The sequence below is a fragment of the Pleuronectes platessa genome, chromosome 11 (assembly GCF_947347685.1).
Source record: "Pleuronectes platessa chromosome 11, fPlePla1.1, whole genome shotgun sequence".
Lineage (NCBI taxonomy): Eukaryota > Metazoa > Chordata > Actinopteri > Pleuronectiformes > Pleuronectidae > Pleuronectes > Pleuronectes platessa.
The window spans coordinates 13,313,479-13,330,045 of record NC_070636.1 but is presented as its reverse complement, the minus strand read 5'-3'; the positions used below and the strand labels follow the sequence as shown (position 1 = coordinate 13,330,045).

At 43.2% G+C, this 16,567-nt stretch overlaps 1 protein-coding gene across 1 annotated transcript in view; it reads right to left on the bottom strand.

The window, feature by feature from the left end:
• LOC128450688 (connector enhancer of kinase suppressor of ras 3) overlaps window positions 1-16,567 on the bottom strand; it is a 35,813-nt gene that overhangs the window by 17,881 nt on the left and 1,365 nt on the right. The window contains exon 3 of the mRNA XM_053434286.1: window positions 806-969. Within this exon, the coding sequence (XP_053290261.1) occupies window positions 806-969 (164 nt within the window). The remainder of the gene's footprint in view (window positions 1-805; window positions 970-16,567) is intronic.

Below are 16,567 nucleotides of genomic sequence, written 5' to 3'. Positions count from 1 at the left end.
GACACTGCGACCACAATCTGAGACTTTTATGGCACAGGAAGTGATAAAACTCCAAATCTATCCCATCTGCTTGAAAACCTGGTTCTCCTTCAAGTCAGAGCGTGGATTTTCATCGTTCTTTTCGTGCTCACTAGTTGAAGGCAGAGGAATTTCTGTCGGCAGTTCTTCTGGAGGCTGTGATGATGGACAACGGGTCAGGTGGTTCTCTGCAACAGTGACTAATGAGAGCCAAACGGGGACCTTTGAATGAACCAAGAAAGGTGGCTCAGGGCAGCAGAGGGTTGCAGCGACAGGAATGAAACCGACTGACATTTCTTTCATTTTGCTCATGAGAATTGAGTTTAAATTCTAAACACATCTTTAGAATGTACATGGAATGTAGAGTGTGGGGAGAAGGCAAGCTGTCACTTGTTGCTACATGATAGCCACCAATAACTGCCTCTAATAATCTCCCATAGCTTCAACCTGATGATTCGAGCCCAAGCCCCTCTGACCCGATGTCTCTTCTCTACTTGACACTGCTGTTCCCTAATGTCCTCAGGCCACTTCGTGTGTTGTGGTGCCTCCACACCCTGCTGAGCTGTGTGGGAAATGATGAGCCCTTATGCATCGCTGCCTCCACTGGCTACCGAACTAGAAACCATACAGGCCGAAAATTAAGTAAATATGGATACTGATAGAAATAGAGGAGGGTGTGGGGGGGGGGGGGTGATGATCAAAAGAGCCCATTGTTTGTTACTTCACCCTCCAGTAGATACAGTAGAATCACGTTCTACAAACATTTCAGCAGCAGAGATGTACTGACCAGAGCGCATAGAAGATCCACAGCCTCCAGCACCAGCTCCTGGTGTCCGATCCTGGCCACGCCGAGCTCCTCCAGGTCTTGATGTGTGATCTTTAGTAGCTGCTCCCCACTGATCTTCTCCCGCTCAAAGTTGCCCACGTATTGCTGCAGGCTGTCGTCCAATCCTGGATACACACAATGAAAATGACAAACACTTATTAGACAAAAAAAAAGGGTTTCATATTTTGAAAGGCTTGTTCAACTGTCATTTTCAAAAGATCTTTGCCCCTATAAAAAGCAATGCTCAAAGATCAGATAAGATCAACTGTATCCTTCAGTGTAATTAGCATGTGTCCCTACACTGTGTGTGAGTTTGTGTGTGTGTGCGTGTGCAGTTTAGATAAGGAACAGGTGGGTCCTCTATCTCTGCTCCTCGCTAGACAAACACATTATAATCAGAGTAACAGTTGAGGCCACTAAGACTGTTAGGCTGGTTAAACAATGGAGGGCTATATTTACACGTGTGTGTGTGTGCGCATGCGTGCGTGTCCAATAAACGTGCTTGTTTCTACTATTTGAAGCTTCAAAAACAAATGAGTTGGACTGTTGTGCACCCAACGGCTGTGGAACCCACAAGTGTGTAACTCCCATTAATAAAGCAACAGCTCGTCAGATGCTGCAGAACGAGCACAATGTACAATGCATTGCAATAAGCAACCTCACAAACACACCCTCCCCGTGCATGCGATGTGTCCCTCAGTGGACGCTCGAGTAGCGTTGGGACAACTGAGCGAAGAACGAGCCTTTGTGTGTGTTTGTGTGTTAGTGTGTGTGTGTTTGTGCGCCGAAGTGAACGCCATCTTTCTCCCCCATCAAAGAGCGCACAGAGAGGGGGCAGCTGCAGCTACATGGCCCTGCGCCCTGCTTCTCTGAAAGACCTGTCAGCTGCACGGCACACTCCCTCTCTCTGACCATACCAGACACACACACACACACAAACTGCACACATAATATTCCCCTGTATGATTTGGCGGATACGTTTTCACTTGAGATATTCGAGGCTTGACATTTTTAGCAACATGTAACTTAACAGCAGATAACAGTGCCCATTTAAAATGCAGAGCATGTAGTTGTGAGTGAAGACACGCTGGGTGCGTTTTCTGGTCACTGAGCCATCTTTGTGAATGGCACCTCATATCTTCATGCCTCTGTGAAACTGAGTCTGTGCATGTGTCGCAGAAAGAAGGAGACACTGCGTGCATTGAGTGTGTGTGCAGTGAATATTGACCAAACAAGCTGTGTAGAGTATACATAGAAAAGTGCACATGACATACGCCAACTCAAGATGTTATAAGCATTTAACATGAAAACAAATGTAGGGTTTGCTGAAATACATGATGCAGAATTATTGAAAGTAAAACAATATAGCAGATTCCACTTCTAGGTATCCTGTTTTTAAGATCAAAATACAAAATATATGTTCTTTGGCTTTTAAGACCCTGAGAACTTATTTTCTCAATATGTACACTTTGCATTCCACTTTAAATGTCCACTGACTGCTTAACTAAGTTAAAACACTGTTCCTTTTTATGTTTTTATGTCACTTAAATAATGCATCTGAATGTGCCTTATGTTGTTTTTAAATGTGACCTGCACCATGATCTGTTGGGTATGACATTACGCTCCTGTGTATGCTATTACTTGTATTATGGAAGTGACAAATAAAGCCAAATCTGAGTACAAGTACACAACACAAACACACCCATTACTGGAAAAGTTTGAACAGTTTTGGTTATTTCATAACACAGATTTCTTGGTTGTTGGTTTGCTCGCTGCAAAAACAGATCTGATTAAGCCACGACAACACAGACGTGTTAAGGCAAATTAGCTTTTTTAAATTATTGATGTTCAATAAAAATACTTTTCAGGGGACTTAAGTTAACGTAGCGCAGACACTTTAACAGTATAAACCTGCTCCGTCAGACTTATAGGATGGAAGGCTGTTATTGTGAAGCAGCTGGCCAACCTGGAGCGCAAAGTCGACACTTGATAGAAGCTGGAACAGGAGTCAACTTCCCGGTTTCATGATTCCTTCATATTGCACAATTGCAGCCCTTTGTGCTGCACTAATAGTGAAAATTCACGTAACAATGACACTATACATTTGGATATTCTGCACTGTGTAGGCCAGAGATTTTAAACTACCTACAAAGGACTGCCTTCAGATTCATTAAAATTCCATTATGGCTTCAAAGTTCACTTACAGCAGTATTTTCAGGCCTCAAGGAGACACATGTGAGAGCTCAGTTCATCTCCACTGGATCAAAAGGAAAAATCCAGCATGACTTGTTAACCATTAGCCGCCATACGTCAAGTCCAGTTAGCCTGATACCATTTTTCTCATTCCTCTGCAAGCTGATTCCGGAGCTGGGAATTTTAAACCTAACCCCTGATGAGCCGGCAGTCTGCAGAGGAGTACGCTCTGAATTGTAAGAGGAACCGAGTACTGGTCTGAGCCCAAACCGACACAAACACAAGCCAAATTCAAACACTAGGCTAGTCACTTAATGCGATTAGATGGAAACAAAGACTCGGATCCTGAGGGGACAAAGTTTCTCCTTCCTGCTGCGTTAAAAAGGCATTTCCTGTGGAACGGTGCCACCACCCTAACTAAAGACAAGAAGAGGAAAAGGGCACAAGGGAATTGTGCAGTTCCGCTCCCAATAAAACATGCTGTGGCTTACATTGTGTGTTTTTCTTAGCTTGGCTGTTGTAAAACCATGCAGACTAGATATGGGAAAAACAGTGTGGAATGAAACAACAGGGTGAACGAGTGAGGAAAGAATCCTCGTCCACTAATAGCTGAATGAAGGGTCTTTCCTTGGCTCTAGACAGCTTTCAGTTTAATTTATTCATTAGCAAAGTGCGTTATCCCCACAGCTCCTAGCCCTGATCGTAGTGCAGGCTGGTGAGTTTAGAAACTCGAGATCACTTCAGGGTCCAAACTGATCTGCATTTCCTTTGAGATGGAACAATTCTAAGTGTGTTTGTGTGCATCAGTGAAGAAGACCTACCACCTAAGATGGTAGCAATGATTGAGAATAAGGCTAAATGTGCGCTAGAAACTAAATACCTTGAATTCAGTGGCCCTCAAAGGAACATACTACAGCCATCCCTCCCTGTGGACCCAACCATCGACACCTTCTGAATAAAAGAGGGGTGTCCTTACAGTGGGGCTTATAAAACATTTACAGGGCCTTGATCAATGGCTTCTAGGGTGCGTGTGTATGTGTGTGAGACTATCAATTTTCATTAAGGGCAGGGAAAGTAATAAAGGAGATAGAGTGTCACGTTATTGTGAATTGAGGGGAGGGGGAGGCAGCAGGGAAGACCGTGTGAATGCTTTTGAAAAGCCGGCGCAGGATGAAACACTTTGGAGAAGTTTAATGGCCTCTGTGAACCACTTGGCAAATTTCCTGAAACCAGAGCAAGTGGGTGTAACTGCGACGCAGAGGAACAGACCCAAATTGACGATTTTCCCCCAAAAACATTATTTTGAAAAGAAACTTAATCAAACTGGACCTGATTTTATGGAAGCATTCAAATACTACACTTTAAAGCTGAATGTAACATTTCAATTAACAACATAACATAATTAACCAATTTTTAAGAGTTAATAATTTATACTTAAGGGATGCACAGTCCTTTAAAGAGTAGAAAATATATTTGTTATCATGTCCTCTGATTCACTGTTATTTCTCTGATTTATATCACAGTAAACTGATATCTTTCTTCGATGAAATTGGGATCAAATTTGATGACATTTTTCATTAAAACAAATTGGCCCATGCTTCTTAGTTCCAGAAAAACAAGAGTAAAAAAGACCACATTAAACAAAAATTAAGAATGAGCAAACAGAAAATACATTGTCTGCAACAAAATGCTGGAGTTAGATTAAGTTGATTATGACGCGATTTCTTGAGTATGAGAGAGAAGAGAGAATCTGGCTCAGTGTTGATGATCAATAAATAAATAGAGAAGCATGGGCTTGGCAAATGTCAGATTGTGTCCCAGTATGGCACCTGCCGTTCACTTGTGGGGTCTTTCCTACCACCCAACCTCTCCTATTCAGTAAACAGTCATTATGTGTAGAATAGGTTACCTACACAACTGTTTCAGTGAACGTAGGAGGCACAGTCCTGGACCCAGTCGTATTTCTGAACAGCTGGGAAAGCAAGAACCCAGATAATTCCCAGTCTGGATGCTACAAGTGGAGCTAGACCCTGTTGGAGGTCTTTGAGCTCCGCAGCCTATGTAAAGGCTGTGTAAGCAGACATTTTTGGCGACGTAAAAAACAGCAACTGTTGCTAATGTCTGAGCTATTTTTGTCATCTCAACATTTTCCCGTCCCACCAGAAGGAAAAAAAAACTGCAGATTTGGTTTAGATTGATGCAGCAAAGTACATGAGGACCAATTTAGAGTTTGCGGCACACAGGTTTGGGTATGACACTTTACACAAGTTGACACTTTCACAAGTTTGCAGATGACAAATGTTGTCATCTGCAAACTTTTCGTTCTCAGGGGTTGGATTACACTAGAAAAAGAGTGAACAGTCTTTTGCCTCCTACAGAAGGAACAAAACAAAAAAAAGCTCCCGCCTCTTCACCTCCCCCATCTTTCAACCCCTTACTTTGCTCCCAGTGGGAGCTGAGCCACCCTGTAACACACACACAGAAACATGCACACAGACACACACACACAAACAAGAACACACAAACACAAACCAATATCCCCACTGGGGGGGCCAGTGGGAAAGCTACTGGGTGTAGAATAGCAAAGCCACTGTAACTCTGCTGTCTTTATTTGTGAGCCCGGCCTCTGAACCTGTGGGGAATGGTGCGGAATTTGACTCATTGTTCTCTGCTGAGCAGCTCCATTGTGGGAATTCACAGCGCTCATGCACAATGGTCCCTGGCTGGACCAGGCCTTGTTGTAATTAGAAAGAAAGAAAAAAGCTCCTCTCTGCAACTGCTAAGCTATCCTCTAATGCATGACTTCACAGTACAACAACAAGGCCTGTACACACACTGGACAGGCCCTTCCAATGGGAACTTGGGATAGGAGCTACACAATGGCGCTCCACAGCTCGCCTATCAGCATGTTGTGTTCTCATCTGTAGACAGTAGAGAATCGCACAGGTTTCTGTCTACAGTACGTCTTTCATTCGTTAAAAACAATATCTGTTTCTTATAATTCACCTTGTTTCATGGTTATTGTTGAATCAGGTTTTACTGATGCTGCATGTTACAGGACAGGGTTATGGTTAATTTACGCTACCTTGACATAAGAGTACGTTTCCTGCATTGTTTACGTAAGCATGGTTTATAAGCAATACATCCATTAGAAGGAAGCGCAAAGTGGAGAGTTTTTGACAACATGCAATGTGATGGTAGAGGAGGTTGGGATAATGTACCTTTTAAGAGAGAGGAAAAAGCAACTATCCCTGTGAAATATCAACATATAAGCCGTTTTCAGACATGACCTACGGGCAGCAGGCAGAAGCAGGAAGTGACGTATTACCTCAGTTTTCGGCTCTTATCACCACAGACTCTTTTGAGGTCTTGTCTGTGTCTTCTTTTTTCACGGTTATCTTTTTGCATTTTTGCGTCGGTCGTGTTTTAGAACCTTCATCAACGCCCCAATTCCCTCGTTGTGAATCCAGCGGGGACTCTCTTGCTGTGTTCTCACATCGACTTCTCCTGGATTTCTACAGACGTCATACTTGGAGGCCAGGCGGATAAAATCGCAGAAACGGAGCGTCTCACTCGGACATTTGTACACATGAATCTCCTCCGGAGAAAATATGGAGGTACTGCGTAGTCCAGTGCATATCCAAAAGCAGTAATAGATGCCATTGTTGAAAATTCTGCCTCATGTCTTTGGTTGAATTATTGGATACACTGTCCCCCAAGATTTAAGGTGGTACTGCAGCGTTTCCTCTAAATCCCAAAGCTTTAACAAAGAATGCGTAAATACAAATTAAATGAATGCAGACTACGGAAAGAGGGCTGCACCGGCTTCCATATACACACCTTACGTTGACCGTAAATTAGTCTTGAGGGTTAGTTAGTGACGGGGTCGCGATCTATCACTTTTCTGAATGCTTAACAAGCTGTGGCCATGTGTGAACCCTGTTTTAATCTTATCATTGCTTCCTCCTGCAAACAAAGACTGTTTCACTTCATGTACTCTGATCTAAAACACAGACAACTACAAAATGTCAGTGACATGTCCCGAGTGGGCTTCTTAAGTGAGAAAAAGCAGCTGAGGCCGGTCCCTCCACAGGCAGACAAAGGCAGCTCTGTCTCTTACAGCGTGATGGATGATGACTGACGAGAGAAGAGGGGGTCAAAGTTTGCCTGGCTGGGAGTACCACCCCCTGGGCTCAGTTAATCCTCACCTCAAGCGGCCCACAAACCCCAGGCACAATGCTGGGTAACTAGTCAGATTTCTAAAATTCCTCCTATTTCTAGTGGTTCAGCTAATACTGACAGGAGTGAGGTGAGAGGTGATTTCTGGAAGCGATGTGGTTCAAAGCAGAAGAGAAAAAGGGGTGATGACAGGTATTTCGGTGTGGCATGCATGATACATGATGACTTCTGGTCACAAGCTGATAGGAAGATGGAGCTAGAGATGAAACAGACTGCTGCAAGCGCATTAACAAAAGCAACCAAAACAGTTGTAGCTTAAGATAAAGGCATGGAAGATAAATCATATAAAATTGGGCAAACACAGACAGACATTTAGTTTATGTACTGTATGGGGACATAGGTACAGGGATATCTGAGAACAGGTTTATAAAGCTGTAAAGAACCCCTGTCCTTCCTGATTAGGTGGCGACAGTATGCACAGGTAGTGTGGCCCGGCCTTGAAGGTTAGTCAGGAGCAAGGGTTGGAGCAATAACCTCAAAAGACAACGTAAACACCCATCCCTCTCCAGTCAGTCTGCCGCCCAGCAACACTGTAGCTCATTGCCACTAGCATAAACCCCCTCGAAAGAAAGCAACAAAGTCCTATGAATTTCTCAAAAGTCCCCACCTCCTCCTTCTCTTTCCAGTCCTTTTCCTCCACCCCCACCCACCACAATCCTGCTACGTTTTTCCTGGCCCCCTCTAATGTCCGTGATTATTGTCGTGGTTCCACCTGTTGACAAGTATCCCAAGATAGTCCCAGTCTTTGTGTCTTGAAAAACATGAAAGATAGGAATCCGGAAAACGCTGTTGTCTTTTCCATTTTTAATCACAAGAGATGTTAAAAGAGACCTGAGAAAAGCACTGAGGACATTCACTCTGTGTGGCCATGAGAGTCACTCCTAAAGACGGGATGAGTTGCATAACAAGCAGCGCTGTTTGTGTGTCAACAGGACATCTAAAAGACCCGTGCTTTGCTACAGCCTATGCATCATTTACCAACGACAAAACTATAATTAGGGAGTTGCTGAAAAACAGACAGGGATGGAGGCAAAGACGCAAAAAGTGGAGGAACAAAGGGCAGAGACAGAGGAAGACAAGGAAAGACAAGAAAGGAAAATGACCACTTTTGAGAAGTGTCAACCCCTTTCAAAACTAAACCTGGGTTCAAAGTAGTAGCCACTGACACACAAACAGGTTGTGGTGGAAAAAAACAGGGAACTCTGTTTAGCAGCGTTCAGCCCATCACATGTATGATCAGGGTGGCCCTGCATGCTTATTACAGACCCATTTACCCAGTACCATAATAGCTGCCTATGGAGACCACAACAAAGATGAACAAGGTTTGGCAGAGGAAATGAGCCACACTCATTTAGTTTGCCGTGGGAATATTCTGCTGGTAGACAGAGTAACAATGCAACTCAAAAACCTGCTTCAATGTACTTTAATGTTCGATGACAATGGTTGACTTAGCCTTTAAGAAATCGACTAATATGTTCCAGCCTTGAATTAAACCAAAGATAGCTTCATATTGCCCCTGTGGCACATATGGTTGACTGCAGTACTTTCTCTGGTCCTAATGTAGATCCCCATAATAATCTTTGGATAAGAACCTGCTAATTGCCACAAATCTCCCAGAGGGTAAATCCCTGCTCAAATCTTGTTAAAAAGCCAAGCTGAAAAAGCAGAAAGAAAGATTCTACTGCCAAGTCGTGCAGAGGATTTACTCAATCAAAACTGACAGTGGGTCCACCCGTGACCTTGGCACAGTGGATGTCCCTTCCTCAACCTAGGCTGTCCACACGCAAATTTGAGGGTGCTACCTGCGATTTTACACTCGCACAGAGCCATGGAGGAGGGTGGGGGTGGTGGTGTTGGTGTTGGCGGCAAAGGTTGGGGAAAGTTGGAGGATGATGAAATGAAGGAGGAGGAGTGCGTGACAACAATCCAGCAATTTATAGCTGGCTCGTGGGCAGGTCAGGGGAGGAGGAGGAGAAGGGGGTCAAAAAGATTGAGAGCATCATTACTCTGTCCATCCTCTCTGTACAAGACCAGAAAAACAAAAAGACACACACATTCCCACACTTACACGCCTCTCCACAAACACAAACTACATTCCAAAACGAAAAGCAACAAGTCATCAACAGCTTTCCCAGAAATGTCTTAATGACTAATTTCATCATATTACTACACCGAGGACAAAATATAACGAACACTTGAATAAATTATGCAACGTAAAACATTATTAAGCAGCATGCAGGCGGCTGATCCTGTTCTCCCTGCTGCCAGAAGCCACCAGGTGGGGGAGGGTGAGTCATCCTCAATGAAAGGTAGCGGTGAGCGACACAGTGTGTCACCAGGACAGGACACCTATGACGCAGACAAACATTCACACACTGCATGTTGCACTGTGGTTATTCTGCTGAAGTTTTCACATTAAGTTTTCATGCTCTAAATTAATCATATATTCTTACCACACCTGACGCTAATCTCCCTAATCAAAAGAAAACCACCCTGCCCGTTTGCAGCCAGGTGAGGTATGTTTGTATTCTTGTCAGCACCTGTGGGTGTCCCTCACAGCCATGACATATTAGGAAGGGACAGTCATGCTCCTATGAATAATAAATGTGTTGTTGACTGGAAAGGGCGTCACATACAAACAGAAGAGCAGGTGGGAGGCTTTTCCCAGGTGCACGGAGGGAAACAAAAGGTGGAATCATTCGATTCACCCATGGTTGTTTCGTCAGGTCCAGGATCTACCACTCCCTGCTTAAACAAATTCAAACCCCTATGTTTTCCTGCAACGTCCTTTGTACAACCTATTGAGAAAACATCGAGAGGGAAAAAAATGTTTTGTTTGAAACGTGCTGGTGTTTTCAGCCTCGGGTCCAACGTGGCTGAGATGCGACACAAGATTTGTCAAGTTTTGGCCTCTGGCAGATCATTTTAAGTTCAGTGAGTTGAGAGATGTCACAACGAATTCCAATTTAAGCATGTCAGGGCAGATCTGTCAATAAGTGTCCTGTGTGCAGGATGCCATGACTGCTGGAAGAGGATCAGGAAATGGTGTTTTTTCTTTAAGGTAGGATAGTGATGTGGAATCCCTCATGAACAGGATGTAAAACTGTTTCACCATGACTTCACCACAATGTGTTTGTGGAATTTTCTGTGGAAACCCAACGGTGATTTTCAAAGGGGACCAAATGCAAACTGAAATTTGACACAAGTGTTTCCCCAATTAGTATGTTTTCAAATTCGCTGTAAAAGAGTCATATGTGCCTTTGTGCTCCGTGGAAAACCAAACATACGAATAATCACAAAGAAGATATGAAACTTCCCTACAATCTTGCAGGTGTTTTAGTTTCCTGGTTAAAAGCACAATGCTTTCATCCCACCATCCACTCAATGTGTGTGAAGCAGGTTGCATGGTGGACCTGTAGGTTCATCAATGGTGTGAAAACACAGACTGGCCCATTGTATGCTGCTAGGTCTATCAACACTCTGTAATGTAAACAGTCAACAAGAGAGCTGACGGGTTTATTAGACATTTCACAGCAAGATAAATCATAAGCAAGGATTCTTACAAACAATAACAGCCTGTATCTAGTTCATTTGTGATATGAACACATGATATAATGTTGAATGGACTGCAAAATGAAAGTTAGTCATTCTAAAGTTTAACCACAGGACAGCAATTTTCAGAACTGTTAATAGCTAGACAGGAATTCAGCCAGCCTCTGTGGACTACTGGAAAAAATAAGGACAAGTCTTGACATGTTATGAACAAGCTCTGATCTGGCAACTACCCAACTGCCCGGCTAAACCCACAAGTGGGTAACAGTTCATAAAACTACAGTACACTTCATAATCATAATGACACTGCACTCCATTACAGTGTAAGCTGGTGGCAGGATGAAAGGGCTTTGTGTGTATTTGGTCAGCGAGGGGGGAGACCATCAATTCGACTGGGTTCAGCGTTTTAAATCCGTTAAAAGCAACTGGTGGCCCCGAATGCAACAAAGGACATGTGTGACCTGTTTTGACTGCTCAGTCGCCGAGCAGTTTGGGAGGAAAAAAACCCATCAGGAGGCTGCATTCCATTCATGTTCTGTGGTTATTTGCGCATAACTGCATTAGCGGTGCTTTGATAGGCAATATCAACATAGCCCTACGCTTCCTTTTTCGTTCTCTTCACCAGTGCAGCCGCGCGGACCTGGTGTAGCAGTTTAAACTTTTAAAATCACATGACTGTGACAACGAGCCTTCAGGCATAATTGTGACACACAAGCACATAAACCAGCGGGTGTGGGCAGGTGCATGCATTTGACATCCCTGCACGAGAGGTCAGTCAGTCAGCATGTGACCCGTATTTACACTTTACAAGCTGTGCCACCTCAGGATAGAGCTTTTACTCTCACAGCTTAAGCATGGCACTTCGTGGGGCAATGCTCTTACAGCAGAGCAGGGCCAAATAGCTCACAGGCCCTGCTAAGCTGAGATCATCGGGGGAGATTTGCAATGCATATTTTAGATTTGAATGAAAAGCAAACTTGTCTATCCCAGGTTGGCAAGGGTACCAGGTGGCATTCGGCCTCCTCCACTGGCAGGGTGAGGAGAAACGTTGGGTTCACAGGCAATGCAAACGGATATTGTTTGCCTGATAAAAGTAATAACCTCTATAAAGTGTTGCAAACATGAAGGATCATTGCTGTGTACTGTGCAAACTCTTGCTTTGTCTAGCTCACTAGAACAATGACATAAACTATTGATGATTTCTCTAGAAGTCCCCATATGCTGGAGCTCCTGAGGCTCTGAGGCTGGGACATCGGGCCGTGTGAGAAACAGGCCGCGGAGGGGCCAACAGGAACAAAACCACGGCAGTCCCTTTCAGTCATCCCTCCCCAGGGGGAATCCACTTACAGCACTTCCCCTGAACTCTAAAGGCCATTTTCTATGAAAAAGTAATGCGGTTATCTGCCCATCAGTGCAACACAATAAGTCAATTTTAAAGGCTGAATGGGTGTGGGACTGGTAACTGGTAAATGACAAAGAAGGGTGTTTTAACATTGAGGGAGGAATTCTTGTCATTTGAATAATTATTTAACCTTAACCTAACCCTACTTCCTTGTATACATGAGGCCACTGGAACGGGCATGCAAATTTCCACTGTTCCTAAATCCTATGTCTGTGGATTACTTTGACACCTGTCCACCCTGATGCATATACACACAGCTTCTACAGCATAAGGGTTGCTAAACTGGATTAATGATGCCTGTGGAGACTATCCAAACATAGACATCCACTTCTCCGATAGAGCCAGCACTAAAACAGAAGCAGTGGATGCCTTAATAAGGTTGAGGCGTCTGCATTACGTCTGTTCACAGTCCAGTTAAAGGAGTCCCTGTTTCAGCCAGATAAGAATCACAGGCCATCATTGCCCACACCTCACTTTCTTCTGTATAGATAAGCCTGTTGAAGGTACCCATCAGTGAGGTAATTTAGATTGAGTGGACTCATTGCTATTATTTTTTTCAAGTAGCCACTTGGTCAAAGACGAAATCATATTCAACACATGTATGTCACCTCTCTTGACAGGGCTGGGTACCGACCTCTGAACTTGTAAAAAGGAACCAACAGAAATACAACGATCAGTCAAATTTTATTTGTATATTCACAAATCACAATTTGTCTCATAGAGCTTAAAGTGTGACATCCTCTGCCCTCAAAAAGAGTAAGGAAATCTACCCATAAAACCCTTTTATATCAGTACCGATTCACATTAAATCAAATGGTGACAAATTGAATCCCTGAAAGGGTTGGAACTAACAGGGAATAGAGAAAGATTAATGTGATAATATGATGCAAACCTCCTTTTTGGTCATTTCGCACAGCCCTAGTACACGTAAGTAACCACTAAAAACAATCATGACACAATATATATTTATGATAAAGCAGGACCATTTGCCAATATGGAAGCACTACAGTAGTGACAACAACAATATAACAGAAAATGCAAGTGTTACACATACAAAAATGTTACAGTTGGGGACCAGTACCAAATTCAAGACACCAGTATCGTATCGAGTTTTACTTTTAAAATGCAACTGGTTCCTGTTTTACACGTGCACGCACATACCCTTTATATGTAAATGGTCATGTGATATACATATTTGTTAGAATGGACAGGGATTATTACTGATATGGAGCTCGAGAGGAAGCGGCTGTGTTACTTATAAAACACCATTTTAAAACAGAAAACGTATCCGTATGGATGTAGCCTGACAATGTAATTACAGACTCTGCACCTTGGTGTTATTAGCGAGGCATGATACAGCTATATACACCATCACTACCATGCTTTTTTCCCCCCATCACATCAAGCACACATGGGATAACAACCTGCATTGGACCATGTATATCAGACATCAAGTTATGGGCCCATACAACAGACACATCTGCAACTGTAGCTCCCAACATATCACCGATAAGTCAATGGAGTCAGGCCTTGTATGGATATGTGAGCTAAACAAGGAAGTTTAGTCCTAAAGTGGTATGAGATGGATGCAGGCCAATAGACCAGCATGACTCTAATCATGACCTTGTGCTCCAAATAAACTCCATCAGTTAAGTTCACATGCCTAATTCATCTCCAGATACATGGCTTTGAAATTTGATTATTCAGCGTTCAAGTATAGAAAATATTGGAAGACATCCAATGTCTAGTGACCTGCAAAGCCAGGGCTTGTTAGAGAACTGGATAAAAGCCATTTAGTCAGACATTAGTTGTTTGGGTTTACATGTCTGGGATGCCTTGTTAAAACTTGGCAGTCAGACTCTCAGTAACTACAAGGTGGACACAAGTAGAGGATAAAAAGAAAGGGTGTTTAGTAAATGAGAAGATATTTGGCTGAGTTGGCGCTAAACATTCCCCGGTGAGTGCCAGTCTGTCTCAGCTCAGGCACTGACCATACGGGTTCAGGACTTTATTTGGAAAATGACTAGCAGCATGTGACTAACACTTTTGACTGAGTGAACGTGGGTATGCAGGTCAATCTATTAATGCCACAGCTCTTCAAACTTAACCCCACACTCTTGTTGAATTAGCCATCACCACAAATTGAAAATTCAATTAATTTACTGCAAACCTATCGTGTTGTACCATCTACACTGTCATTAGAAAAGTGCATACTACCCCTGGGGCACGTAGCTCCACACATGACATATGGCACATCCATCACACGACACTCACAGGTCCAGCTGGAGGACCAGAGCCTGTGGTGTAGGTTCTCTGCTTCAGGGCATCTTCAGTCCCCCAAAAACAAAATACAACAGTGTGTTTAAATTGTAGGGAACAAAAAACCCTTTCACCAGCAGTACACATTTACAAACCACCATTTGATCCGCTTGAACAATGATGGTGATTAACAACTGTCTCAATACACAAAAAGTCCCTGTCTTACCCGGGAAAACAACCTGAGGCAAAAGAGAGCGAATGTCTAGAAGCAAAGTCCTTACTGGGACTTAATTTTACACACTACAACTCTGGAAACACCCGTGTTTGCCATTGGTGTGAATAGGTCAACATGAGGCCATGACCCTGCTCTAAATTAGGGTTTACCACAGTGTGATGCTGCTTGTCTTTGGCATGGAAGGATTACACAAGCTATTCTTTAGACAAAACAAAGACTGTGGTAACATGAAACATGTTTTGGCTGAGTACTGCACAGAAACTGTTGGTAAAATCTGGCCCAATCTTAGCTGCATAACTTTGCAGTTTTTGACAGCAACAACTTTAAGTATATCTGTGAAGATCTCAGTCACCCAAGCAAGTGACTATTCAGCCATCCTGGACCACAATGAGGAAAAAATCTACATTTTAGGGACAATCGTGCAAAGCAGCATCATCCGCTTCCCTGAATCTAAAACAAAGCTGAAGTTACATTGTGACAATGACAACAGGAACGGCTACCTTCCCCTGCAACAGGTCATTTGGTATGAATGGTTAGCCGCAAGTTGACCTTTGTTCCGCATCCCCTAATCATGCTCCGGGTTTGTATGTGAAAGGGATCTCTGAAACATTCCCATGAATGTTCTGCTGTCATTTCAGATAGTTCACTCCTACCATGTGTGTCTGAAAGGGGGCGGGGGGGGGGGGGGGGGGGGGGGGGGGGGGGGGCTCTCTACAAATCCAGTGGTTGAGAGCTGCACAGACAACCGCTGAGTCAGATTTTCAGGAGTCTGACAGCAATGGGGCCTGTGTAGACAACTAATCCTCGAACCACACATGCCCTGGTTGGGCTCTTCTCACTACACACATAGAACCTAACCCCTCCACAATCCTCTTCAGCTCCCAGCTATAGATGAGCACTGGAGGGCATGTCTCAATCAGCAGTTAGATACACTGCTATAGATCCAAATGATGACCAAAGAGCTCCGAAATTCAATTGACGAGATAAAAAAAAGAAGGAAAGCACCTACAGTTTGTTTTGGGAGTTGTCAAAATGCCATTGACAGGAGAGCAAAGACAAACATCTTTGTGACACATAAACAGCACATCACTCCATTATCAGACGTATAAAGACACACTTCACTGGTTAGCATTTGGAATGAAGCACCGCAACGACCTCATACCTCACATACCATTTGCTGTCCCTCACTAGACATACCTGTGCTGTGACTGAACTCGGGTTAAAAGAGGAATGATGACATTACCATTGCGCGCGTTCCTGAAGGGAATGGTTTGTTATGGATGTGTCAGACACTCAAAAAGCACCAAAAAGGGATCTGACTGAAAAGCGTTCTGTTTAAGAAAGTGAGTTGGCAACATAAGTTTTTTTGTAAACACAATTAGATAATTGCTCAAATCAGTATGGACTGGACATCAGCATTACTTCATTTAGAAATAAGTATTGAAATGATTGAGTGTACAGACTTTGATGACAGTGTCACTCCTAACTATTTGTAATACTAGCAGTGTATAGAGTGTATAAATTTAAGTTAGACTGCCAAACATGTTGCTTGTTTCTGACAGGGAAGTATTTAAGAATCAATCAAACAATTCTTAACTGAAAAAAGTAAAGTCAAAGTGAACAAGTCATACGAACAAAATTGTATTTTAAGTTGAAGAAACTTAATTAATTTGTGAGTTACCAATTTTAGTGTTGTTATAAGCTGCTTATTCAGTGTATACTGTTCAGCTGATACTTCAGCTGAGGAAAATTGCCCAACATCAGTAAGTGAGAGTAAGTATCAGTGAGACTGGATTAAGTAGCCTGTTTCTGACTAAATTGTAAATTAACTTAAAAAATGAAG